The sequence below is a fragment of the Aaosphaeria arxii genome, assembly GCF_010015735.1.
Source record: "Aaosphaeria arxii CBS 175.79 unplaced genomic scaffold BU24scaffold_3, whole genome shotgun sequence".
NCBI lineage: Eukaryota > Fungi > Ascomycota > Dothideomycetes > Pleosporales > Aaosphaeria > Aaosphaeria arxii.
In genome coordinates, this window is record NW_022983476.1 from 2,901,565 (window position 1) to 2,928,097 (window position 26,533).

A 26,533-nucleotide genomic window follows, 5' to 3' on the forward strand; every position below is an offset into this window, starting at 1 on the left:
GAGAGAAGAAGGGAGGAGAGAAGAAGGGAGGAGAGAAGAAGGGAGGAGAGAAGAAGGGAGGAGAGAAGAAGGGAGGAGAGAAGAAGGGAGGAGAGCAGACTTAGGAGACGAGATTATATGCTGGACTCTCGAGCACCTGCCCTCAAAAACCCGTTGTTCGCCCAACCAAAACACTCCATATGTATCTGCAGAAGCTACTTCCACTGTAACAGGAAAGCATCCGACTATGTGGGTAGGTGCCTGCTAAACAGTCTGGCAGTTGGCGACTGTGAGAACAGCCCATAGTCCGGCCCTCAGTTATCGCGGCATTGGCAATGGAGCTTTGCGTCTATATTACATACGAGTACTAGTAATTCTCCTACCAAAATCCTACATTCTCGCTTTCGGTGTTTATTTTGTCCTATTGGATAGAAATGTGGTAAGCTTACCATTCCTGGTATGCGTGGCATGGATGGAACTGCTCAACTGTCACTGTCGAAGTATATTCTTAGCTCTGGAAAAGAATTATTGGAACTCGGTATAGAAATAGCACCCCAGAGATGGAGACTGGTCGAAGTAGGAAATGGTAAAGTGTTAGAAATGGTGAGCTCCAAGGGGTGATATTTGAGTGTTCGCGTCCAGATATCACTTTCTACTTGTTTGCATACGTCTTTTCCCACCTTATCGACAATAGACTGATTTCCACGAGTAAGAACTGCGGTTCCGCTTCGCTTGTATGATCACGATGTTGGCCTGCTAAGATTGAACTTGACACGATACTCACTCAAGAGTTTCTACTCGCTCGCGATATGGCTTCTGCACTTTTATTGCGTTCAAATCATGTATATAGTATTAATTACAGGTCCGGAAGAAGCACTGGGAGGTTAGAGGACTGGGAAACAATTGCGAACCCCTTCGTGCCTCGTCAACGGTAAAGAAAAAAAGGAAGCCGAAATGTTGTTTTGCCTGAGGGACTACAGAGGCCCAACAGGTGACATAACATGGACTCGATCAGTCTGCTCATCGGGCATAAGTTATCCCATATCATCTTGTCCTACGTAACCGTTTCGGCGTAGAGGTTAAGGCATGAGACATGATGATGCGAAATAGCCTTCCAATTTGTGAGAGATATCACACCGTATATCCCGTCTCCTGCGTTTCGGGTTGCGCTGCCCGCTTATTTTTGTTCATGAGCCTCTCCTTGATAGACCTATTGCTTGTCAACGTTGAACGGTGGAGGAAGCTGCGAAACGGCATTAGCCACTCACCTCTTTGTATTCGCTGCACGGTCCTCGCGGAGCTCTGAGGACACAAAGCCGCCCTATATTACACATATCAGTCTGACAGGCACCTGGTATACTTCAAAAAGTAGTATGAAACTCACAAGGATGGCACTGAACATCCAAGCTATTGCTCCTATGAAAAGGAAAGCGAGGATAGCTCTCCAGCTCGAGCAGCCAGGACGGCCAGCCGTGCCGACAGTAATGGGACGTGGCCTTCCCCAGAATCCGCCCCAATTCCAGCCCCAGTAGTTCCAGTACCAATTGGAAGAGCAGGAGGCGTTGAGCTGTATATAGGCTTAGCCAAGTCAAGGCGATGTTCTCATGATACTTACACCGGCGAGGAGTCCAAATGCTATTATCAACAGAATGAAGAGTAAGACATCGACAGGCCAAGCGTAGAAAGAGAATTTTGAGGGGAAAATGAGAATGATTGAAGCGACCAGTGCCAGGCAGGCTATTACTTCAGCATATACCAGACGACCATTAGTACTACCAAAAGGTGCAACGTGCAGCTGATGGAAGAAGCGGCTTAAGAGACCAACGACGATGGTAGCGGAAGAAAGCTGGCAGAAGCGAAGCAGAACGGAAAGTATCTTAGAGCCAGTACCCATTCTTGCAGATTGAATATGGATGGATCAGTTGAATGATGTTTTGGTATGTGGCAATAGCAGGCTTGGGTCGCATGTAGAAATCAATTCTAGCTCTCCGATCAGATGAACTGGCTAGTGACGATCCTTAAATAAACAACACGACATTCAACCCAACGCCCCATTCTGGTTGGCATTTTGCCCTTCACATTTTCGGAATTCAACAAACCAAGAATTGCCCTGCATGCCAATACTGTCAGGTTCAGCCATAAAGATGCGGGGTGTTCCAGACCCGTTGCGGGACTGCGCGGAAGTGTTTGCGGCGTTCTTTCATTCAGTGGGGAGAAAGAAAATGGACCATTCACATTAGTCTTCGAGTAACTGTCATTAAACATCAAGAAGCGAGTACCAGTCTTTGTCGCTGCGCTTAACGATTGTAGATGTACAACTCAAAATCTTAGTACGGCGCCACCGAAATTGATGACATTTTGTGATTCGACGCATACTCACGATGATACGGCAGACAATATTCATGAATAGCTTATTTCAAGGATAATAGCCCCAAGCGAAAGATTATAATTATTTCCGGTTCAAGGAAATAACAATCATCAAAGTGAACTCATGTGCATCGTCAGTATGTGATCTTATTGTCGTCGCAAAAAGCACGTCTGCTACTCTGAGATACACCTTGATCCGAGGTTGGAGGAGCAGAGTGATTTTGGATCTTGACACAGATGATAAAAAGTAAACTGGGCACCTAAGAGCATACTCCGTTTTACGCCCTGAAGTGCGTAGTCGTACTTCAAAGGAGGCCGGTGGAGTGCTCGTCTGAACGTAAATGGACCAATTGGGTTGGGTACCAGTCACCCTACTATCCAATAGGCATTTAAGCCGGGTCTTGGGAATGCTTTTTTACCAATCAATTCCTCTCGCTTTCTATTCCTCGGCGGTGTCTGACATCATTGCGCAGTGCTGTTGATATGACTTTCTTGGACGTCTTATATTCCAGCAATTCATCTGCAGAATGATAAAACCAGAAGCGACTTATTGACAGAAGTTTTAACTTTGCGTTCAAGATTCGGCATGACTTGATGGCGCTGTTCTTCGTCAGAATGCCTCTTCGTTGCAAAGCCATGGAGTAGAAAATTATCAGAAACCCTCTTTCACGATCACGAGAGCAACAATTGAAAAACCACTTACTCGTTTGATTGAATTGAATTCATCAGCGAAGCCAATATTTCAACGCTCAACACTGTAAACAATCGCTACGTCATCGAGCGCATAACAGGACACACATGTTGCATGGGAAGCATTGATATGACACACCACTCAAATTACTCTTGAATTCAGGTACTCGTAGTTATGATCGGCGAGCAAATATACGCCTTCACATGCCATTGTTTGGTTCGGTCGGATGGGTGCGGAAGCCAAGTTGCAGTGTCGAAATCGACTTTGATATCGCTCCTCACATAATTGAAAGTCTTTATTCTTTGTCTCACGCCATCTGCAAGATTGCGAGACTGGGAAATGTGTTACACTTGGGCCCGTCGTGAATTCATCTGGTGACTTTACAGTCCTTCATACTACGAGTATTATTATTGGCCGGCCGAATGCTCTTTGTTTAATGCTACGAGTAGTACCCGGGATCTAGGGAAGATAACGAATGATCACTCCGCAAATGCGATGCCCAAAATGCTTTCACGTGGTCCAACTCCCGCGTCATTCCTACCGATCTCAAAAAATGGTAGTCATCTTCAGTCTTTCAAGCCACCACATACACGAGATCAATGCCTGGTTTTCCGGAATATACACAATCACTTACATAAAATGAAACTATTGAGATTGGCCTACGACTCCTGGAATAATATACGGTATAGGGAGAGTAATTGCACAAAACAACTGCACTAGAGCTACGCCAACCGAAGATATTCAGGACGGCGAAGGTACCCAGCTCCAATAACCATCCAATACATGTACTTCTGTTCATGATTTAGGGTGATGTGGTGTTTAATCTTCTCCAAATGTCTGAGGAACTATGAGATGTATTCAGGAAGGATGTGTTACTTTTGCACATGGGAATTCCAACCTATATCTCGATTGCCAGCCCACCCAAGCAGCATACGAGTACACCCGTCACAGGCGTGAAGATAGATTAAGTCAACCTAAGATGATTGTTTAGAAGTATAGTATAACACAATTAATAAATCTAATCCCGCACCACGAAACAATCGTCTCCTGGTTCCTCATTCCACAGGTGGTTCTTAGCTTTCGCAGCTGCATCTCGCTTCAAATTCTCCAAAGGCATTCCACAGACAACGCTTTTCAAATTATCTTGCCAATGATCCCAAATCGTAAACAGTCTCCTGTCTACATCTCCATCGTAATCTGAATGGAATTGCGGGGGTGGGCGACCATGATTGTCATAGTAAAAATTTCCAAGAGCAGAAATCATTGCTTTCACAAGCTGGAAAGACTCCCATTTGTCGTCCCCGGGAAATTCGTGGATGAGTGCCCAGTGAACAAGGTCCCGTAGGTAGAATAAATTTCTTGGACTTATTGGGTCGACTTGTGGCTGAACTATGTCTCTATCCCATCCATGAAGGCATATGGCCCATATTCGATAACTAGTCATAATTGCCCGATAGCGTTCCGTAGGAGTGAGTCTATCTGGGTGCGTTGGGTTTCCTCCGTATATAGTCCCTTGCTTGCTTTCCGGTATATCACCAACTAGAAACAACGGTCAGAAAACTAGATTGTACAATAACATATCAGCTGCAGAGAATGCTCACTTTCCAATCTAGGGATGGCTTCTTGTTCAATAGTCTCAATGAACTCTTCCATGCGCTCTGCATTTTGCGATAGCTTCAACAATTCGCCATCAGACAGCGCCTCCTGCGACAGCTTTTTCGCTGGATAGCTTTTTTGACATGCAAGAAGGTGCAGTGCATGATCAAAGCATTCCAACTGATCGCTAATTATCTCCTCGATGATAAGCCCCCGATGTTCTTTCCACACATCCCGCAGCCTATGGCATGTAGCACTTAGGTTGAGGGCATCAGCAAAGGATGATTGTGCTTTGTAGATGCTAGCCAGGATTTCGGTTGGAAGACTGACGAGCCCAAGCGTTCCATTCTGATTGTCGAGCATCGTATCGCTGACTTCCATTATTCGTTCTAAGCTTGATAAGAAAAGAGAATATAATGGCCGGTGTCTGTGTCTTGACAAGGAGCAACGTGGTTATTAAGGTCGGTTTTCCAACTCCGCCCCGCAACCCTGCAAGTTGTCGATCCTTCAGGTTTCCAGGCAGCGACATAAATATAAGCGGACACATGCGACATGCCTCATTGATACGATACGCCTGTTCTTTTCCCCTCGCCTATGCATCCAGGAAAACCATGGAGAATTCACCGCTGATCGAAAGACCAAGATGGGTACTCGTCTGCTGGATATTCCAGGCCATATGGATGCTTATGACCGCTTTCTTCTACTGTCTCATGTGGCTCGTTCTACTGTTGGTCAGCAAAAATCCTCCAGCACCCAATCCCGATCATAGGGTTTTCCCTATATCAGTCTGGGAAGCGATCTTTTTCGTAGTGTACGTTTTGCGTTGCTATCTGTTACATCCGCACACTGCTCACTGAATGGCATAGTTACACATTGACTTGGCTTGTTTTCCCGCTGGTCATCATCGTCATCATCGTACTGCAAATTCGCCTCAGGACTATGTACACATCAAGCAAACACTTGTATAAACGTGAGGTTGCGAAGATGATACTTGCGACGTGTGTCTATATCAGCACGATGCTACTCTTCATTCGACAAACTGCAAACGTGCCCTTCATCGTGATTGCAACGGCGGCATGGCTGTAAGCGTCTTCCAACGTTAATATGATGAATCAAGGATATTACACTAACATATCACAAGCGGCTTCTTTTTACCAACGATCAGATATTCAGCCCGACTCTCCAGGGCTGAGGCACAATCAGAGACGGAGGAATCATCACGGACTGCAAGTAGAAGGACATCTTCGGATTCATCTGCATCGTCCGATGAAAGATCGCCCCGAGATGAGTCTCAAACTGAGCGTTCACCGCTATTGCCCTCCAATCACGCTCGATCAGATACCATACTTCATGACTAAAAGGAACGGTGATTTTTCGCATTATCCTTGGAGCTTTATTTGAGGATGATTGAAAGGTATTGTTGTACAGACTTTGGCGGGTGTGTTATCGATAAGTACCTAGTTATCCACTTGCATTCAGCTTAGCGTACGAGTACCAACAAGCGATTGACACCGCAACGCCTGTTTCACTTTACGTCACAAGGGCCTGAAGAAGCCTCCAGCGAAGCATCCATATACCTGTCCATCCAAAAAAAAAAACCTTCAAGGGACCCAGACTTGTCCATCTTCAGTCCTGATATCACACATCCGATAACATGAAGGAGGGCTAGTGATTGCTACTCTCGCCGAACGCGCAACTGGAGTGGAACCATTCCGTTCGAGAACAACAACTGGACAATAAAAGATGCCACTGCATCTTATTTCCTTTGAAAAGACTTCTAATCAAATACCTTCTGCTATAAACATTTTTGGATGGCGTCAAGCCGCTATAAGGTCTCCAGGCAACGAAGCTGCGGACATTGCATGAAAGCAAAGCGGAAGTGCCAGGGTGGACCGGGAACATGTGTTAGATGCGTGAAGCGCGGTCTTGACTGCACTTATTTCTCAGAGAATCCTCAATCTCAGGCTTCAACTAGATTCTCCACAGACGACCGTGATAGCAGCATCGGACATGTTAGGCATGAGACTTACTCAGGTCAAGTCACACAAAGATATCATTCTGAATCGACCTGTAATACCCAGCATACCCCGATGAAACATGATCAAGACCCTCAATCGCCAGCATTAGTCCAAGGAGCGCACCGTATCGATACACTACCCGGATGTACAACTATAAGCCCGGATGCGCAAGCCAGCGTATCCCTTTCTCCGCCTACAGAACTACTGGATTTCTCAAATCTAGATATATATTGTCCCATTGATGCGAACGACATCAAGAATCGATGGCTTAATACCTTCATTCCAATTCCCGGACAAAAGGTCAAGGAATACCCATCTTCGATATCTGCTTTCATCGTTAGGATTCTTGAATCATATGTTGGAATCACTACCAGCGGCCGTGGGTATCCGCCTTTCGTACATCACTCTCAAATCGAAGCAGCGTCGATGAAACCACTCATAACCTGCCTAAAGGTCGTACGAATCTGTCGCGACCCGCACCAAACAAGCGAACATTCGACAATAGAAGTTCTTCGCAGCGAAATGGACAAGCTCGCTGGCTGCTATACAGACCTGGACGGCATAGAATTGCTCGCCGCCTTTCAATCTTATCTCATCTACACCATGGTGATTTTGTTCAAGTATCCAGAGAATTCACGTCCTTTCCTCAGAGAAACAATGGTTCATCTCCAGGAACTGGCATGTTTAAGCAGCCAAGAGGGCTTACTATGTAAGAAAGAAAACACTGGTTCCCGCCCAAGATGGGAGGAATGGTTAGTAGTGGAGGCAAAGCGGCGAACTCTGTTCACCATGTATCTCGTGGACAGTGTCTTGTCTTCGCAAGATGGCCAACCCACCTTTCTAGGTACAGAATTGAGAGGACTTCCCGCCTCTGGGGACCGGTTTTTGTGGAAAGCTACATCGCGTATAGAGTGGGAGAGGTTCTATGACGTCCACTTGGCGGATTGGAATGGGGAAGGGTTACGTATTGATGAGCTTTGGCCAGTCCCGGAGGACCTTGAAGATTCTGGCATACAAGAAAGACGCCGAAGGGTGAATCTGTGGCTAGAAACAGTTGATGAATTTGGAACAGCACTATTCACTGTTACCAGCATTACTCATGGCAGTTAGGGGATAGTCCTTCATCAATCAATCTTCCAGATATGATCGTGTAATACATCCTACTAGTCCTTTGGAACGTGGCTATATCACTCAATTTATTTATTTATTTTACTAAAGTACTCCCAGACTTTCAGTGAGTCGTTGATAGTTCTCCTTCGTTCGGTCAGAGTTTAGGGGCGTGACGCCCTCTGATTGGCCGCCACCCTCAACTCCGCAGCTAAGATCTCAAATCCGCAGACTATGCCTTTTCTAGACCAACAGGAGAATCAAGAGATATATAAATTATGGGCGACAGATGCAAGGCATTCTCTCAACCTTCAAATCCAAACATTATAATCATGAGCTCTGAAAATTTTCCTGGGGATTCTTCCAATGCAATACCAAATCAGCACATTGCGAAGGAGCCTTATAGCATATTTGACAGGGCGCAAAAGGCATTAATCGTAATCATAGTCGCAACAGCTGCAACATGTAAGTAAATGTCATAATTACTTTAATAACTATATAATGATGCCTAATCAGTCTCCGGATTCGCCTCGAATATCTACTTCCCAGCTATACCCAACATCGCCCGTGATCTAGATGTCTCCATCGACCTAATCAACCTCACCGTAACATCTTACCTGATCTTTCAAGGGCTCGCACCAAGTCTATGGGGACCAATATCAGATGTCAAGGGACGTCGAGTCGCCTATACTTGTACATTTCTTGTCTTTCTGGGTGCATGCATAGCCCTCGCCGAGACGAAGAACCTCGCGACCCTCATTGTCTTCAGATGTCTCCAGAGTACCGGTAGCGCAAGCACCATTGCCATCGGATCAGGCGTAATTGGCGACATTACGACTAGAGATGAGCGCGGCGGATATATGGGTATCTTCCAAGCTGGTTTATTGGCTCCTGTTGCTATCGGACCTATCATAGGTGGCGCACTTGCAGCTTCGCTCGGTTGGAGAGCCATCTTCTGGTTTCTTGCAATATATTCTGGAGTCTTCCTTATCATCCTCTTTGCCTTCCTTCCGGAAACACTACGATCAATCGTCGGCAATGGATCGCGGCACCCGTCTACCTTCAGTGCTAGATTCCCATTGTCAGTCTTTCAAAAGACCACAAAAGTAAAATGGGATCGCAACCCGAGCTCCCCAGAAACCATGGAGAAGAAGCCTATTGATATCACTGGACCGCTTCGTATTCTCTTCAGCAAACAAGCGCTGCCTATTATCCTCTTCTTAGCAATTCACTACGCAGTCTGGCAAATGAGCATAACCGCCATGTCCCCCTTATTTGAGCAGCATTACGGGCTTAGCGAGTCGGAGATAGGTCTTACGTTCATTGCCAACGGAGTAGGGTCAATTATTGGGACACTTACTACGGGTAAGATGCTTGACATCGACTACCGCCGAGTCAAAACGAGATACGAAGAACGAATTACGCAAAACATCGAGACCGGCGATGCCAACGAATTGGCCTCCAGCGAAGTGCAAGAAAAGTTTCCACTCGAAGAAGCACGATTGCGACTAGTTCCTGTCTTTTCAGTCATCCAGTTCATATCGGTCCTTATTTTCGGGTGGACGATCCAGTATTCCGACCATATCACCTTCGCCGCACCCATAATCACAACATTCGTCACGGGTTGGACAGCCGTATCTACGCAGTCCATTATCATGACGTATCTCGTGGACGCCTTCCCTGACCGAAGTGCCGCCGCGAGTGCAAGTATCAATCTTGCCAGATGTCTCCTAGCAGCGGGAGGAACGAGCTTCGTTATGCCTTTGATCAATCATTCCAGTGTTGCAATTGCTTTTACGGCGTGCTCAGTTGTTCAAGTGGTTTCGCTAATTGGCCTTGGATTGCAGCGGAGGTTTGGAATGAAGTGGCGCACAGAAAGCTCAACGGCCCATTGAATAAGTAGAAAGATCAATGCAACAGTAGCACGTCGGTATCATGCAAAGGGGTCCAGAGAGTAATAAAAATACTAATATAATTATACATGACTGAAAGTAAAAAGGAGTTATAGAAATACTAACATAAATATATGTAAGATAGGGATAGGAAAGGAAATGGGGATGGAATGGGAAAGTGATGGGAAAGGAAATCGGAAATAGGGCTGCATGATTCTGCACCAGGCAAAATCCAGCATCAATCCCCGGCGGAACAATGGAAGCCACTAAGGAAGAAATTCACTGGCTTCGCAATTCTCCGCTAACTTTTCCAATATTTCGGGGGCTTCTGGACCGTCGTACTCTACCCGGTTCTTCAAAAACGGTTTCTCTCTGATGTGCATCAACATCTTTAGACCTTCGGTGGTTTCCTCAAGTCTATTATCGAAGTAAATATTTTTCAATGTCCCATCAATAAGTTCTTCCAACCCTTGGAAGACGAATGATCTCAGCTTGGGAAAATTCTTTGCCAGATATTGCAGGAAGGCACCCCATCCAGGTTCAGTTTTGAATCGCACGTATGATAGTTCGATATCTGTCAGGCTGTCCTTGGAATTGGCCAGTATTTTCGTAAGGATGTCGAAAGATATGGTGCAAGTACCCCACTTGAACGTCTACAGCTTCGCTTCATGGGCTTTGGACGGAAAAACATCATGGACGTCCTGATCGCACCACTGAAGTTTATGATCCGTGACTTGCGGTCCAAAGAGGAATGGTTCGTACTGGTCATGGACACGTCCAGGCTTGAAAACTAGATCGATCTTGTGTATATTCTCGTATGAATTGGCTGCTCCTTGATTATCTCGGTTGATGCCCACCGCGACGATGCTTTCATTGGGCTGATGTGTTCTGGTTTCGATGAATCGCACATCCATTTTTACACTCGTAACGATACGCCAGACCGTTGCAAATGCTGAATCAATCCTACTTAGTTCAGCTGGGTAATATTTGTGTTGGTCAATTAAATGGAAGAGTATTCCAGACGGGCGCAGGTTATTCATGCTCAGGATGGAGATCAGTCTTTCCTCTTCTGGCCTTATCTCTGCGCGGAAATCGGCCAAAGACAAGTCAGGACTTCGAGAAAAACGAGTTCGTTCTGGTTGGCAGACATCGGTAATGACTAAATTCCTCAAAGAATCCGAAAAGTTCTCGTTTACATTCAACTCCTGGAGTAGGTCCAAATCTGCCTGTTCGAAATCCATTCGCCAATTTTTGACAACGCGATCTGTGAATGTATTTCTCGTTTTTTGTTCCGTTTCCTTATCCGCCAAGCGAAAATTTAGCAAGTCGCGGGTCTCAGCCTGTGTGCCGATCATTTCGACCAATTCAGCGGAAAGGTCTTTTAATCCCACTTCATCTCTTCGCTGGCTGTCAGACGGTGATGGCACGCCTCCAGCCGATCCTTGATTGCTGCTCGACATATCCGATGGCTTAGTCGAACTTCTTGCGCGGTAGGCAGGTATAAATGACACAGGAAGTACAGTCGATGATTCTCGTTCAGACACAAAAGATAGCAAAGTATGAATTCTGATGTTCAAATGCTGATTGATAGTTTGTGGATTGTGGATGTATTCTCGAAAGGCCCGACGAACTCATTATATAGTAACTATCACAGTCATAGATTGATCGTTGACTGTTGCTGCTTGGACATCTTGCCAGTCAGACTGGATTCGAGTCAGTGGTGTTTGATTGATATCCGGGATATGATTTTTCATGAGGATGAGCATTTTGGGGCGATGTGGTGAGTGAGCCTATGGGAAGTTAGTCAGTGTGTTCGTATGTCTGATGATTCAGAGCATATGATATTGTCAACGGTGCTACTTGTGTACAGAGCTTTACTACCGCGCGAGAATGAATAAATACTCTTATGAGCCTGTATAAATGACCGTTTCAGGGAGCGTTATGTTCACAGAGCGTTACTATCGCGCGAGGATGAATGACTGCTCCTATGAGTCTGACAATATGATCATTCCAAGGAGATCATGCACAAGGAAATCATGAATACTCCCAAGATTGACTCAATCACACAAAAGGCGATGTTGTTTGCCAAAGCAGATGTACTGTACTCGGAGTCAGCGTGAAACAATCTGTCATAGATGCACGGGCGAGTATGGGGAATCGGAAGTCATAGTCTATTTCGACATTATTATACATTGATGCTGGGGCATTTTGCCAATATTATAATTTCAGTCATGATAGCATCATCGCTTCATGATTGCCTCCGCAAGAGATGAAGTCATCAGTCCATTGTGAGGGGTATCCCGGTTGTGTCTAATGGCATGTTTTGTTGCTTGTCCGGTATGAATAACTTGGCTTATGAGTACTGTCACTTGCCACAGGCACTTGCTTGCTGTGCTATCACATCACCGAAATGGCGGCATGAGAATCTAGGGAAATTGCTCTAGTCATCGATGATGATCCGCACTTCACCCCTCTGCCTCTTGCGTTTGTGAGTATCGTCAATAATTTTCGTGCTGCGTAGGATCTCCGCCTCGAGGTTGAGCCTCGCTACCTCCTCTTCACTGGGTGATCCGTGAGCACGTCTGTTCCCCTCGTGCTCTTCGTCGGTAGTGTTGATCATTTTGGTATCCGAATCTGGGTTTATGTGCTTCATTGCGTTTTCTTTCGCAATTGCATCAAATTTGTTGAGTGCCTTGATCATTTCTCGCCAATGCTTTAGGTCTCTTTCTTCATTGTATTTGCCCACGTCGGACCCGCTTACAGTTTGCAGGCCCAAGGCTTGCACTCTCGTGTCGGCCCAGTACCAGTTCGCTCCTATTGGATCGTTGTTGATTCGATGGTCGTTTGCCTGTGCGTATGCGCGGGCTTCTTGCGCACCGACCCGGCCCAGATCGATAGTTGGGCACTGTATATGGGGAAACCAAAGACTCATGGCCGGGGCCTCGTAGAACCGGGAAAAGAGTCGCGTAAAAGGAACGGTCATTTCCTGGGTTGAAGAATGTAGCGGGTACCACTCTCCATAAGACCGTAATACGGGAGTGAAATTGTCTTGATAATCTGGGGTGATCCACTGTTTATCTGATCTGGAGGAGTCGCTTGTATAGGCTCTTCCGTAGACACTGATGGACAAGTTGTAGGGACGGCCTTCATCCCAATCGTTGTCCGAAGCGAGATCCAGAGATGCCAACTTCAATCGAATAGACGTGATTATCATGACTTGCGTGCATGTAGGGTCGCCCGCCCGAGGTAAGAGGCGAACGGTATCGCCAACGCTGAAAAGCTCAGGACCAACATAGATCCCATGTGCATATATCTGTGCAGACGGCCAAGTTCCTCGGAAACGATAGCTACCCATAAGCGAAAGCGTGGCCGTCAACGTCAACGCGTTCGTGACGGTATGGTGCCAGTGGCTGGCGGGAACATTGTTGAGGAATTCCTTCCAGAACGCGAATGGCCTTACACGATGTATAGGCACGTAATAGGCACGTTTGGAAAGAGACCTATCAAATCCGTTTACGTTCGGTATTTGCTCCACACGTATGCCAGAATAGCTCACGTTCATCTCCTTCTCAGTCTCTGTGATGAGGTCCTCGAGCTTAGATGCCTCAATCGGGGTCTGGGCAACAAACCCTGCCTCCCACATTGGGTGGCCATCATAGGCTTTGGTCATTGGGTTGTAAAGCATCACCTCGCCGGAAGGTGTCCAACAAATTTCGAAGCCCGTAGGAATGTCTTTGACGTATAGCACGATCTCTCCGTGACGAGGGAGCCATTGCGGATTGTTCTTCAGCCGCTTAAGTGTTGTCGGCAAGATCTCTTGTTGCGCCCGCCAATCCGGGCTCAAAGGCTCAGTGATTAGCTCATCCAGAGTGCCATTCACTTTCAATTTATCAATCAGGTTTCGATAGACATCGGGAGTCCCCTCTTCATCGACCCTACGAGAGTTCAGGCCTGCATCAGAAGCTTGCGGTTCGTTAGCTTTAGCTTTGTTGGCCGCTTCAAATCTGAAACCGTCGAGACTTTTTGGCACTTTCGAAGCTCTAGAGCTAGTTGAAGTGCTGGAAGCGCTCACACTTCCCAGTGAGGGTCTGCGTCGCTCCGCAGAGTTGCACACATCGCATGGGCAGCCAATATTGCTACCATTGTTTTCCATCAAGTGCTGGAAATGCTTGAAGAATCTGTTTGGTGAATCAAACGTCTTGTGCTCAGGGTGACCGTAGAGCCATTTGTCCACGTGAGAAGGCTTTGTAGGGCGCGCACGCTCGTATACCGCATAGCCGGCTGGCAGTCGCTCAAGTTCATACTCGATGCCGGGACGTGCTTCACCGCGTGCCTTCATCCATAACTGCCCGATCTTCTCGAGATATAGGGCTGGGGATGATTCTTTTCTTGCTGGATCTTTGGGCCGATGGGTGGCGTCTCCATCCGAGCCGGGTCGCAGAGGCACCTTGACGCAACCTGCCATTGTGACCTTCACATCAGCTGCCCAAACGCGAATGTTCTCACAGTGATCAGCAGTATTCAAGAAGGCTTGAACTCTGGGAAGAGAGGTTCGTGAAGTGTTTGGCGAATGGAATCAGATATCATATCCGAAAGTGAGTGTCGTCTTGGCGAGGAAAGGACGAGGTCTGTGGCGCGTTAAGAAGGGTTGACGTTCAAAGGCGCGTTATATTATCTTATTCAGTAGACAGTGAGTTGAATCCTATGGTATTAGGATCATTTGCTGCGCGCCTGATGGAATAATGGTGTAAAGTGTTGTAATTGGTGGTGCGAAGGAAAGGTCAACGTCCATGGACCATGTACAAACAAGCTCTTGGCCCGAGCTCTTTCCCAAATCAGAAACATTCACATCTGCAAATCGACCAACAGATTGAGACCTCCGATACGGTCAGGGAGGAGATAACATGCCTATCACCACGCTGGAGCATTTTACAATCAGAAATAACGACAAGTCGCTCACCGATAGACCGTTTAGAAAGTCCGATACTCAAAACAGCAGGTGTACTCATATTACGTTGTTGAATGGTCCAGGCATGGACGAGCGATTCTGATTAGTTCTAACATAGAAGCTCATTCCTTCTGATGAGGATGGTATTTGTACATCTCGAGCATTGCCTCTATCGCACCATCTACGAAATCGCACAAACACATGTTCTCCCAATCTACAAAAGCAAAGTGAAATTAACTAGCAGCTCCTCATCATTCTTCCCACCATGTCCGTAGATATGTGTGAATGGAACAAACTAGCCAAAGGTGGGTATGCAAAGAAAATACCAAAAAGAAATTAAAACGCCTTGTATGAAGAATAAGAGACATCTGTTCATATCATCATACGTACTGGTATTTGGTAATGTCATAAGATGTGCGATGGAAGACTGGGGGGAATCTCATGATTGTCATAGAAAATTGGCTAGGAAAGGCAGAAACAATTGGGATGCCCCGCTGAGTAGAGAAGGCGAAAAGGAGCGGAGTAAGATATGTTATGGAGTATCGATGTCGTTCTTATTGGGGCTCCATCGCTATGCATGCAATTTCGTTGGTAAAATTTAAACAAAGAAGGGAAGGGGAGAGAAATAGAGATATGGATGTAGTGCAGTGATGAAGTGTGTGAGTTGGTGACGCAGATTGCTTCCTCTTGCTCGAAGAATGAAAAGCATGGTACCACTAAAGCACATCTAAGTTTAGTAGGACTTGTATTTCTGTTGTCTGAATTAGAGGATGTTCATCACGATTGAGAGCATGATTAGAGAACTTACATCGTCAATCTTCCGCTTGCTATCCTTATCAAGCGCGTTGCCAACACCAAGCAGAGTATTTCCGATCGCTTTGGTGGCACCTAAAGCTGGTCGTAGGATCACTGTAGGTGCTCGACGGGCTATAGCCTTCGCCATGCCAACGCCACTACCTTCCTCCATCACTTCGGCAGGTATGGCAATAACAGCGTCCCGGGCAGTCAACAAGTCGCGCTCAAGATACCTGGCTGCACTTCTCAGGCCTGCCTTGACACCAATGGGCTGGTTGGCATAATTCGATACGGCACGGGGCTCGTCTTCGCCTCCATCGGCAGGATCCAGATCGTCCCAATCATGAAGACCTGACAAAGGCCGGGTTGATGGAGACTGGGGATTGAGGAAGTTTTCTGCGCCCTCAAGAAGGGTTTGCGCCCCGATTGCTACTCGAGCACCGAGACGAGCTGCTTCTGAGGTTGTGTTTTTCGCAAACGCATAGACGCCTTTCTGTAGACTGCGAACGATGCGGCCATCCTTTTTGTACTCTCGCATAGGCACAACGACAAGGTCGCGAACACCACTTCCAACATTGACAATCGGTCGGACAGCGGCTAAGCCAGATAGAACCCCTGGTAGCTGATTGCGTTTGACATCTGGCATCCACACATCGTTCAACGTTTTGTGTAACTTATCAAAACTAGTGATGCCGTACACAATGGCGTGCCGCAGGACGATGTCCGATCCATCGAGGATCAAGAAATTCATGAACTCAGTGGTGTGTCCTGATCGAAGTCCACCATAATCAACTCGTTTTGGCTTATAGTCCAGCTTTAGCGTTACCGCCATGACCTCGAGGCGCTGGATGAAAGGCTGCTCGGACGGCGTGCTTGTCTCCGGTGCGGTGTCGTCTTTGAACTCGAAGAAACGTGTGATGAAATCCAGAGCATCCTGATCGACATGGAGTCGAAGGGGAGAAACGGTCACCTTGATCACCAATTCCGATGCTGCAAGGTCTGTCACTGGTTTTACGGTCTGTAGCTCTAGTCGGATCAATGGTCTGCCCATTTCGCGTTGGCTGGGATCTATGAGCCCGGTCACGAATTTCTTCCATGTAGATGAAGGAACGTGATCAAAAATCTCAAAGTCTTGTATCCGTACATCAAGCGAGTTCTGCGTTTCTCCAGAATTGGACGGGAAGACGATCAAATCGACGGCGATACCTGTCAGCTCGAATGCAATTTTCTTGTGCTTGCTTCTGTCCAATTTCAGTCTTCGACGACTCGATGACTTATTCGAAGTTCGTGGGCGAGCCGTAGCTCCGGTTGAGCGAGTTGCAGTTGAGGTTGCAATACTTCCAGTCTCACTTGCGAGGTCGTCGATATCGTGATTGATACGTCGAGTGAGGGCACCCTTTTCATCACGGATAGGAACTCCAATCCACACGGAATTAAAGAGGAAGTCTTGTTCCACCTCGAACTCATCTTCATCGTCCTCTCGTGGCCGATGCCGTTTCTCCTCGGCACGATTCTCGAGGGTTTCCACAGCTTCCGTCAAAATAGCACGAGTTCTAGGCCAATCGTATCCGTCGAAAAGGTTGAGAATGATATTAAGGTCCCGTACTCGTACTTTCAAGGGAGCATCGGGTGTCTTAAATTCGTTTGTCAAATGGTATCTGTTCTTTGCCGAATCCCATTTGCGAGCATTTCCTTTATGCTCGGAGTCGGAGTCTTGGAAATAGTTTTCCTCGAATTCGAAGTCATTCTCACCCTCGGCTACCTCGTACTGCTCCTGGAAACTTTCTAGCAGGCGTTTGTCGCCGCGCTGGCGAACTACAGGGGCCGTTGCCAAAGCCTCGAGGTCATCTTCATCGAGCATACTGTCGCCAAGGTCCTCTTCGGAAGGCAGGGACTCTTGGTTATAAAAGCTCCCTACGAATTCAAGGTTGGCAGGAACTTCGTCTGTGACCAAATCGGCATTGTCCATGAAATTTTCTTCCTCCGGAAGTTCAGCAGCATCAAAGGCATCGCCGGTAAAAGACTCCATCATCTGTTGCAGTGGAACAACAGTACGATACTGCTGTGCTGTACTTGGTGGGATCGGTGGCTGGAGGCCGTTCAGTATAGCAATCAATGTTTGCGTCGAGTCTGCGCATGCTTCGACGACGAAGAGCTTATTCTTGAACTCAATATCAACCACTCTCGGTTGGTCCTGGTCGTCTCCTGAAATATCGACCAGAACACTTGCTGCAGAGATGACACTGAGAGATACGAATCCCTGGCGTTGGAGTTCATGAAGTTGAGAGTTGACCCGTGGCGGTGCATTTGTCCTAGCAAGCGAGAAGTCTTGTTCTTCGATACGTCCAACATCATCGATGGCGTGAATGGACGCCTCGCGCAGTTCAACCGTGATTGAATAGTCGGTTTCTTTCGATTGTTTTCCGAGGAAATGTGCGTTGGTAAGAACGAAAAGGCCCTTGGATGGGATCTTCCGCGGATTCAGCCCTAGCGCACAGCTCCTTAGAAGGAGATCAATGTGAAAAGGCTTGTTGTTGGCTGACGAGGGTGAGCTTGCTTCCGAAGTTTGCCTGCTAAGCTTCTTAGGCTGAGATACGCCTGTGATTGTTGCCACAGACGACGCAAGTCCAAGAGCGATATCGTCCGTTGTGCCATTCTCAGAGATACCAAGAGCTGCCATGACAGTTGTAACATGATACTCCGCACAGACGTTGAAGAGTTTAACCTTGACGACCGGTTCCATCTCATCGCCGACCACACGTGCCATAATCATAGGTAGACGGTCTTGTGGTGGAAGTGTTGCAACCTCGTGCACAAGAATTTCATCTTTACGATGGATTGATGTTTTTGCAATCTCTATAGCGAAAAGAGAAGGCATTCCTACGTGTGCTATCGAAGCATCTTGCAGTGAGAGTAGAATGTCTCCGAGTTTCTCATTCACCACTGCTCTTGCCTCAAAATCATGGACAGTTGCAAGGGTAAGGATACCGGGACGGTCATCATCAGGAAGATACTTTGTGACTCTCGAGAGTCGTGCAACCTCGGCACCCAGAGCTTCGAAGGCCCCCATAGCACTAATGTCAGAGATTCGAAGACCGACTGTTGCCACTTGTGCTCTCACAACAGAGCCTTTCCGTCGCTGACGCAGTAGTGTGTCGATCATGATATCGTCGTCATTCTCGTATGGATCTTTTGACGGCGTGATCATCGATATCAAGCGAGTAAGGTCTGTCTCGTCTGGTGTGAAGCGGAAGTCGACGGTCGTGTCCTTGATGTTCAGTACCAGAGGTGAGCCACTGTTAAAGTCTGCTGTATAAGGCCCAGAGATCTCAACTTCAGATACTTTGAGTCGCACATTGCTGGCTCGCACAGCAGCCTTGACAGAGGTAGTCTTGATCTGTACAGCGCAACTTTGCCCCCGTAGCATGAACAAGACTTCCTCGATCCTGATGTCTATCTTGGGCGCTGCTGGTGAGGGTGACGTAGAGGGTGGTGGATTTGAAGGCGCATCTCCAAAATGTACACCTCGAGGTTTGGATGGAGCGCTGGGAGACATCGGGCTGTGGACAGTATTTGCGGAACTCATTGAGCTTCCCATCTCCAAAATACCACTGAACCCACCGAAAGAACCCAGTGCATCGTCGACCTGTTGCATATCGAAATCAATCTTGACTGGACGTGTCACAACTGTAATGCGCTTCTCGCTTCCTTGCTCATATACAATTTCGATATCACTTTGAGGCCCTTCGGCGTTATTTGGAGCAGATCGCCTAGATCTAGGCCGTGGCTTGCGAAATGATAGAATGTCATGGCCCATAGACGATATGATAAACGTTCCGATAAGCAATCTGAGCCGTGACTGATTTGGCTGGGTCTGCGTAGATGCTTCTATCGAGCTAAGGCCGAGGTTCAAAATTGCATTTGAAGGGTCTAGTTGCAATTGTGCTCGTGTGGGTGACTCCACAAGAGATTCTGTCATGAGGTTCTTCACCCAGGCAATGCCGATGTTCTTTACAGACAGAGTCAAGGATGGACTGGGGGTTTTTGCTGTATCGCCGACATCAACTGACTGTTTGTGATCCTTGTCGCTTGGTGCTGTGCCGATTAGAGCTATAAACCTTTGTGCCATCTGGTATATTATGCGTCCAGTTGAAAAGTCAAGATGGCCAATAACAGAGCCAACTTCGACACTGATAGTCGGCTCATACTTTGTAGGTTTGGGGGAAATTGGGGGAACAGATCGTTTCGCATCCGGCTTGTTCCTGAACGATGCCCCGAGGTCAATTGATGGATTCCTGCGAGACGTCGAATGCGCATAATTGGAGAAAGAGCCAGGCATATCTTGAAATATCGAGTCCGTGCCAAGGTCCGGACGACTGAACGAAAATCCCTTCTCTTCGGCAGCACTGTCTTCCACTTCCACTTCTCCTCCCTGATCACTTTCAAGGCGTAATGGAAACCAGATTGTGATTTCATCTACAGTGAAGAATAGCTTCGAAAGCTTCTGTCGGAGCCTCATCTGACGGGATTCGGGGCTTTGCTGTCGGGATTGGCCCTGTGTGGGTGTGCCTTCACTCTGTCGACTTCCTGGACGTGGAGTTTGGCAGCCATCATCCATAACATTTGCGACATCTGGGACTAGTATACTTCCGGCTGTCATATCTGCAGGAATTGGAGTAGACGTCTCGGAAGCTGTACCTTGACTCGAATTAGATACCGAGTCCCACCCTCCAGGAACAGTGGGCCCGCGGTGGGAACTGATAGGAGCCTCGCTCATTGCACTCATGTACATGCTTTCGGCATCATCATGAGTGAAGAGGGTCGACTCTGACAGGCTCTGTTCGCCTTCCGCGCTTTCCGCGGGTACGCTATCAATACTTTGGCTCATACGTTGGTGAGGGGAAGAACTAGGCACATCTGCAGGGGCTGGCGATTCAATGGAGTCGACAGTCATAGATTGCTCAGGTCGAGGAGAAGGTTGTTCGCTTTGACGAGAAATCCAAGACTGTTGTAGTAAGGCGGACACTGTTGGCGGAATATCAGCACTCGATTGAAGACTCTCGTCGACGGGAAGGGAATGTTCAGAATCCGCAATGTCTGCGAGCCTGGTCCTGGGAAGATTATGCAACGACCCGCCGTGTTCCGAGTCAAACATCAAATTGTCTAGAGCATACTCTACTAGACCTTCATTGTCGTATAGAATACTGCTCCCACCCATATCTTGGGGTAGGTGCAGGTCTCTAAGTCCGAAAGTTGAGTCAGAAATCGGGTGATTGTCCAAGCCATCATCTGAAGCAGCATCCGCAAAGCGGTCTTCATCTACAGTGTGCGTGGAAGCTGCTAATGGTTCCAGTTTCTCAGGTTCGTTGGCTGTCGGAGTATTGGGCTGCTCTAAACGAGATGAATGTTGAGAAGGGAGGCCGTCACGGTGCGCAGAATGTATGGACGCTGAAGGATGTATCAAATGCGGAGACGTTAAGGACTGTGAGAGTAAGTCATCACTGTGAGTGGACTGCTGCAGTTCTGGTGTGGTCGGTTCTTGGACTTGGTGTTCCAGAGTGATACCCTCTTGGGCCTGGGGCTCTGCTGTTGGTTCTGGATAATCTACAGACGTCCGGCTAGCTGCAACGTCGCTCTGTGACTTTCGACTTGAAGATACTTCTGAGCGGGCGTCGACTGGAGATAGCGATCTCGAGATTCTTGAAAATGTGGCAAAACTCTCAACATCAGAGAACAATCGGGCGCACACGTTTTCGATTCGCATGCGACGTTTTCCAACTCTTGAAGGCGTTGACTCCGCGGTCCTTGATCCTGTAACCTCTACATTAGGTTCAGGTGCTGTAACGGAATCAATGCTAACTTGATCCACATGTAGGTTCAACGAGACATCAACACCCTCGTCATCGAGCGGAGATTGGCTAGGATCGGACGGGATCTGATCTTCGAGTTGAATATCGATGTGATTGGCAGTGATACGAAGACGATCCAAGGCGGTGTTAAGCATATTCCGTAGTATGCCAGGAAGCCCAAGAGGGGTTCCCACGCCAGCAACACTCTCGTCATCACCATATTCGCTAACCGATTCGTGCAGATATGCGGACTCGTTATGCAATGCTTCTTCGAGCTCACGAATTTCTTCAGCAGATTCCTCTCTTATGAAAGACTGGGCTAAGTCGTCGACCGAAGGTATATGCTCGTCGTCATCCTCCGATGAGTATTCGCTCGTGCTGTCGGCTGGGCGTCTATGGGGCGACCTAGGACGTGCTGAGGACCGAGGAGGCTGGGGCTCCTTTCCACGAGGCTTCACCTCGGCGGTATCCTCATTTTCTACTATCTGCGCGTGCAGCTGTATGCCATCTATGTCGATAATGATCTGCGGCACACCGAACTCTAGAATGAAGGTTACGCGGAGGAGGGAGACTCTTGCTTTTGATATCCGGATTTCGGGAGGAAGCTTGATGTGTAAAAGTGCTACGAGTTTCTGTTTCAACTTCGGTCAGCATGTCTCGGCGAGGGGGAGAGACAGACGGAATATAGCTTACCTTGACATGCAGCCCGACATCTCGGACCTCCAATGTAGTCTTCTTGCCAACATCAACACTAACAAAGTCCGAGGGATCTTTATCGAGTAGATCGATCTGCCTTAGGCCGAAGAGCAGAAGCTTTCTTCCTATGGAACTTCCTATGGAAGAGGGAAGGACGGAGAAGAAGTTCATGTCGCGTTGTTAGGAACGGACAGCGGTGATGGAGAAGAGGTACTGTAGGCACGACGAGCCTACCGCCGTTGGAGAGGGCTGTCCATGTGTATGCGGCGTGTATCTTTGGTAGAGCGAGAGAAGATGCTTAGGATGCACTAGGGTTGAGCACTTGAGTTGGTTGTCAACGTCTCAACACACGACAAGGCCGGAACCGATCAGGTTGAAGGATATCGAGAGCAGATGTGGCGAGCAACGAGTCGTTGACGCAAGATGATCACGGGGGAATATGCCGCGGGAGAGTTGAAGGGAGAGTAAATTAGATAGGATTAGGTGCTATAAAGTAGGTCGGTACTTGGGAAGTATGAGGCACCTTAATAGTAGAGCAAAGTACGGATATTAGTTAGTGAATGTAGTCGTGTGCAGGTGACGATGATGGGGGCATGATGGGACGGGTTGGGGATGGATGAACCGTGCAACAACACCCGGACAATCCCGATTAGTACTAGCTCCATTGGTTGCTACCTATGCAGTGCTATGGTGCCATGGATGGACAGTCACCCCGCGGTCGGTTCATCCCACCTCGCACCTTCCCATCGATAAGAATGATTAGCTCCCAAAAGGGAAAAGTGAAATTATGTCAGCATTTCTTCCCATGTCAAGCCCAAACAGGCAGGCAGTAACATCAATAGCTAAGCCTGTCTGACTCCATTTTGTCTGCCTTGGGCTAATTATCTTTTCTTCACTCTTCTCTTATTATTCAGTATCTGGAACATATCCACTGTTCTGATTTACTCACGGCGATTAGACAGACCTGTCCCACCAGATACAATGACATCTGAGAAACAGGTAGTGGCAGATAACGAAGCATGGGAACAAGCCGAGGGCATTCCCCAATTGAGCGATCCTTTCCTGCAAAAATATCTTGAAGGACGAGATGCTCTGGTTGCCGAAGAGAAGAAGCAGAGAAGCGGTCAGTCAAACGCAATGTCATCTGAATGCCTCACACTCAAGAAGTCCTAACAAGCTTTCAGACCGTGTTTTCCGTGAGAATCTTTCTCCTATGGCCGCGGAAGCATGCGCCATAGTGGACCAGATCAGATTCGAGGAACAGCAGACCCTTTGGACCCGTGATTTTGAGGATAGTCTTGTCAAGAACCACGTAGACGTCTTTCCCGGAATGATGTTCTCTCTAGCCAAGGATCGGATGGAACGGAGTAAGCTTTGGAAGATCGTTCAAAAGATGCCCAAAGGCGCACTCCTGCACTGCCATTTTGAAGCCATGGTTGACCTCGACTGGGCTCTAGAAGAGGCTTTCGCTACCGAAGGTGTCTGTCTGTACAGCAAAGAACCGCTGAACAGCGCCAGTGCGCTCAAAACTGCAAGTATCTTATTCTCATGGACCAAGACACGAGCCAATACAGAGGTCTCCCTGTATAGCGAACAATACACTCCTGAGACTCTTATTCCCATCAACATTGCCGCGGACACCTTTCCGGATGGCGGCCGTAGAGGCTTTATCGAATGGATACGATCCCGCACGAGCATCACGGACGACGAACACCTTGCCCACCATGAAGGCCCGAACGAAATCTGGAAGAAATTCCTTTCATGCTTTCCAATCCTAGGCTCCCTCGTCTACTACGAGCCCATCTTCCGCAAGTTCGTCCGCAAGATGTGCAAGCAGCTCGTCGACGACGGCGTGTACTACGTCGACCTCCGCGACGCCTTCCTCACCCCTTACCGCACCGCCAACGAGGAAGAATGGGACCCCGACAATATCGGCCTTCTGGACCACTTGGAAGACGAAATCGAGAAGTTTAAAGCCTCAGAGGAAGGCAAAGATTTCTGGGGCGCACGCATGATCTGGACGACGATCCGCCAGTTCGACAAGCGCGGCGTCATAGAAAGCATGAAGGAATGCATAGCGATGAAACTCGAGTTCCCGAACCTCATCTGCGGCTACGATCTCGTAGGACAGGAAGATCTCGGGCGCCCGCTCGCAGATCTCCTCCCTGAACTCTTCTGGTTCAAGAAGGCATGCGCCCAGGCGGGCGTCGACATCCCGTTCTACTTCCATGCCGGCGAGACACTCGGAGACGGAGACAAAATCGACGAGAACCTCTTTGACGCAATTCTGCTCGGCACCCGACGAATCGGTCACGGCTTTTCGCTGTACAAGCACCCGCTTCTCGTCGACATGGTCAAGGAGAAGAAGATCCTAATCGAGAGCTGTCCCGTTAGCAACGAAGTGCTTCGACTCTGCGGAAGCATCATGTCCCACCCTCTCCCAGCATTGCTCTCCCGTGGAGTACCATGCTCCCTTTGCAACGACGACCCTACCATCCTAGGCCAGGGCGTCAGCGGGATGAGCCACGACTTCTGGCAGGCGCTGCAGGGATGGGAGAATCTCGGGCTCGCCGGGTTGGGGAGTCTCGCAGAGAACAGCGTGAGATGGGCCAGCTTCGACGACTGCAGTGCGAAGGAATGGGCCGCGGAAGTCAAGGATGGGGCCACGGGCAAGGGCATCCGAGCGCAGAGACTGAAGGAGTGGATATCCAAGTGGGAGAAGTTCTGCGCGTGGATCGTGGACGAGTTCGGCGCTGACGAGAACTTGGATCCCGAGGAGTGACGCCGAAATGCATCCAACATCTAACAATTTATAAAATCCAACCACCCATGACAGAAGCAACAGGAAGAGAGAAAAAATAGTAAAACAAGACGTGTATGTACATACATATACGCATAGATAGTCCCACGCCATTCAACAGGCCCAACACAAAAATACCATAACCAAACGTTCAACCAAAAACACACTCCCTATCTCAAGCCTCCATCATCCTCCCGGTCTCCTCTCCTCTCCTCCCTCTTTTCTCTCTTTCAATAGCCCCTCCCTCCCCCAATCTCTGCCCTCATCCCGTTCAAAACATTTCAGAGCCCCCAAAGCCCCTCCCCCCACCACCCCCAATAAAACCCCAACCAAACGCCCCTCACCCCTTTCAAAAACACGAGGTACCTCTCCCACAGCCCATCCCCCTCGTCTTTCCTGATAAACTTCTCGTAAATAACACGTAGCCAGAAGGAGGTTTCCGCCGTGCCGAGGAGCGCGAGGAAGGTGAGGACTGTGTAGCGAGTTCGAGGGGGCGATTCGCGGAGGAGGGTGAGGAGGGATGGGAAGGGCGGTGGTGTTGGGGAGTGACCTAGGGGGGAGGACGGTTTCTTCGATGTTGGTTTTGTGGATGTGGAGTTGGATTTGAATGGGCGGAGGGGGGTGAGTTGTGGTTTAGTTGAGAGGAGTTCGGGGTTGTGTGGTCGGAGGGCTGTTCGGAGGGTTGGGTTGCGGGTGAGTATGTTGGCCATGTTGGGTGTTTCTTGAGATTTGACTGATTTATATGTGAACGGTAAGATGTAAATGTTTCATACGCAGTCTTTGAACTTGAATGAATTGAACTGAAATATATATCTTGAACATGATATTCTCATCAAGTCATGTATCTAAGCCTTTATATCTATCTATCACTCATACACTATCTCAAAACATCTTACTATACGCTCAAACCACCACAACACATCGAGAACAAAAATGCGAGGTTGACGGTGGATGGTGAATGGTGAACGGAGTGAATATGGTCACGTGATTGGGATCTCGCACTAAATCGCCGTTTAAGATTGCGGCGGGAGTTGTCGGCGGACGGAGGGAAAAACCACCGCAAGGCGCGCTGCTGGACCTCCTATTTGATTTCTTCAGGGACTTTTCGTCGATTTGATCATTGTAGAAAGTTATTAAGAGTATGCGACGATTGGGCTTGAAGGTTCAGGAGGGGTTGGGATGCGCGGTGAGGTCATGCGTCATGGGTGGTTGTGTTGTATGGTGAAAGCCTGCTTCATGTGTATGTACCTATGCGTGCACAAAAGAGGTGGCTGGTATCGGACAGTCACAGTGTACTCTCCAAGAGTACAGTAGATCTACGGCGTATCTACTCCGTACTCGTACGTTGATAGTGATTTGGTAGAAGGATTGCGACAGATTGGCGGAGGTTCACATGAGCAATAAGAGACGGCCACATGCCATGGATGTCGCATAAACGGACAAGAGACGTTCGCAGCCAGTAAAGGAAACAAAGGCCGGATAGTTCATAACAAGTCGACTTCCTCTATGACTATCCTGTATAAGACTGCAGAACCATGTGGGCCATGTTTTTCCTGTTTTGCCGCGAGTTAAACTAAACAAGAGTCAGCGTCTTAACGCCAATGCCCCATCCTGGCTCTCGACCTCCCCTAGTCCCCCCCTCTCCCAACTCAGGAACAACAAAACAACCCCATTCACTACTGTTCACTATTCACTATCTTCACATACACACGTTCATACACACTTTCACAACCCAACAACACATACTCCTCGACTCCACTCACGCACCTACACTTACTTACACGGACATGTACTA

The 26,533-nt window shown here is 48.1% G+C and overlaps 9 protein-coding genes across 9 annotated transcripts; 3 read left to right on the plus strand and 6 right to left on the minus strand.

The window, feature by feature from the left end:
• Positions 1 to 810: 810 nt before the first annotated feature.
• On the minus strand, positions 811 to 1,958 carry BU24DRAFT_420928 (uncharacterized protein). The gene is made up of 4 exons (XM_033527592.1): positions 1,595 to 1,958; positions 1,364 to 1,546; positions 1,248 to 1,300; positions 811 to 1,189 (listed from the first exon to the last, which is right to left on the minus strand). The coding sequence occupies exons 1-4, from the start codon at positions 1,871 to 1,873 to the stop codon at positions 1,111 to 1,113; spliced, it is 594 nt and encodes a 197-aa protein (XP_033386207.1). The 5' UTR covers positions 1,874 to 1,958; the 3' UTR covers positions 811 to 1,110.
• A 1,856-nt stretch (positions 1,959 to 3,814) lies between these two features.
• BU24DRAFT_420930 (uncharacterized protein) lies at positions 3,815 to 5,136 on the minus strand. Its single transcript, XM_033527593.1, has 2 exons — positions 4,639 to 5,136; positions 3,815 to 4,576 (listed from the first exon to the last, which is right to left on the minus strand). The coding sequence occupies exons 1-2, from the start codon at positions 5,012 to 5,014 to the stop codon at positions 4,056 to 4,058; spliced, it is 897 nt and encodes a 298-aa protein (XP_033386208.1). The 5' UTR covers positions 5,015 to 5,136; the 3' UTR covers positions 3,815 to 4,055.
• On the plus strand, positions 4,608 to 5,757 carry BU24DRAFT_161620 (uncharacterized protein). The gene is made up of 2 exons (XM_033521382.1): positions 4,608 to 5,444; positions 5,500 to 5,757. The coding sequence occupies exons 1-2, from the start codon at positions 5,050 to 5,052 to the stop codon at positions 5,717 to 5,719; spliced, it is 615 nt and encodes a 204-aa protein (XP_033386209.1). The 5' UTR covers positions 4,608 to 5,049; the 3' UTR covers positions 5,720 to 5,757.
• Positions 5,758 to 6,444: 687 nt separating this feature from the next.
• BU24DRAFT_343015 (MFS general substrate transporter) lies at positions 6,445 to 9,653 on the plus strand (the record flags this gene model as incomplete). Its single annotated transcript, XM_033523346.1, has 5 exons — positions 6,445 to 6,625; positions 6,770 to 7,756; positions 7,792 to 7,799; positions 8,055 to 8,223; positions 8,275 to 9,653. The coding sequence occupies 5 exons, from the start codon at positions 6,445 to 6,447 to the stop codon at positions 9,651 to 9,653; spliced, it is 2,724 nt and encodes a 907-aa protein (XP_033386210.1).
• Positions 9,654 to 10,303: 650 nt separating this feature from the next.
• Positions 10,304 to 11,110, minus strand: BU24DRAFT_407839 (uncharacterized protein; the record flags this gene model as incomplete). The annotated part of the gene is made up of 1 exon (XM_033525822.1): positions 10,304 to 11,110. One exon carries the CDS (start codon positions 11,108 to 11,110, stop codon positions 10,304 to 10,306), a length of 807 nt encoding a protein of 268 aa, XP_033386211.1.
• A 742-nt stretch (positions 11,111 to 11,852) lies between these two features.
• Positions 11,853 to 14,396, minus strand: BU24DRAFT_420932 (uncharacterized protein; the record flags this gene model as incomplete). The annotated part of the gene is made up of 1 exon (XM_033527594.1): positions 11,853 to 14,396. A coding segment is annotated over exon 1 (2,021 nt), but the record flags the coding sequence as incomplete, so codon positions are not given.
• Positions 14,397 to 15,331: 935 nt separating this feature from the next.
• On the minus strand, positions 15,332 to 22,109 carry BU24DRAFT_407841 (uncharacterized protein; the record flags this gene model as incomplete). Its single annotated transcript, XM_033525823.1, has 3 exons — positions 15,332 to 15,349; positions 15,407 to 21,847; positions 21,936 to 22,109. The coding sequence occupies 3 exons, from the start codon at positions 22,107 to 22,109 to the stop codon at positions 15,332 to 15,334; spliced, it is 6,633 nt and encodes a 2,210-aa protein (XP_033386213.1).
• A 678-nt stretch (positions 22,110 to 22,787) lies between these two features.
• Positions 22,788 to 24,905, plus strand: BU24DRAFT_389426 (Metallo-dependent hydrolase). The gene is made up of 2 exons (XM_033525042.1): positions 22,788 to 23,061; positions 23,123 to 24,905. Exons 1-2 carry the CDS (start codon positions 22,920 to 22,922, stop codon positions 24,718 to 24,720), a joined length of 1,740 nt encoding a protein of 579 aa, XP_033386214.1. The 5' UTR covers positions 22,788 to 22,919; the 3' UTR covers positions 24,721 to 24,905.
• A 114-nt stretch (positions 24,906 to 25,019) lies between these two features.
• Positions 25,020 to 25,448, minus strand: BU24DRAFT_407843 (uncharacterized protein; the record flags this gene model as incomplete). Its single annotated transcript, XM_033525824.1, has 1 exon — positions 25,020 to 25,448. One exon carries the CDS (start codon positions 25,446 to 25,448, stop codon positions 25,020 to 25,022), a length of 429 nt encoding a protein of 142 aa, XP_033386215.1.
• Positions 25,449 to 26,533: the final 1,085 nt, after the last annotated feature.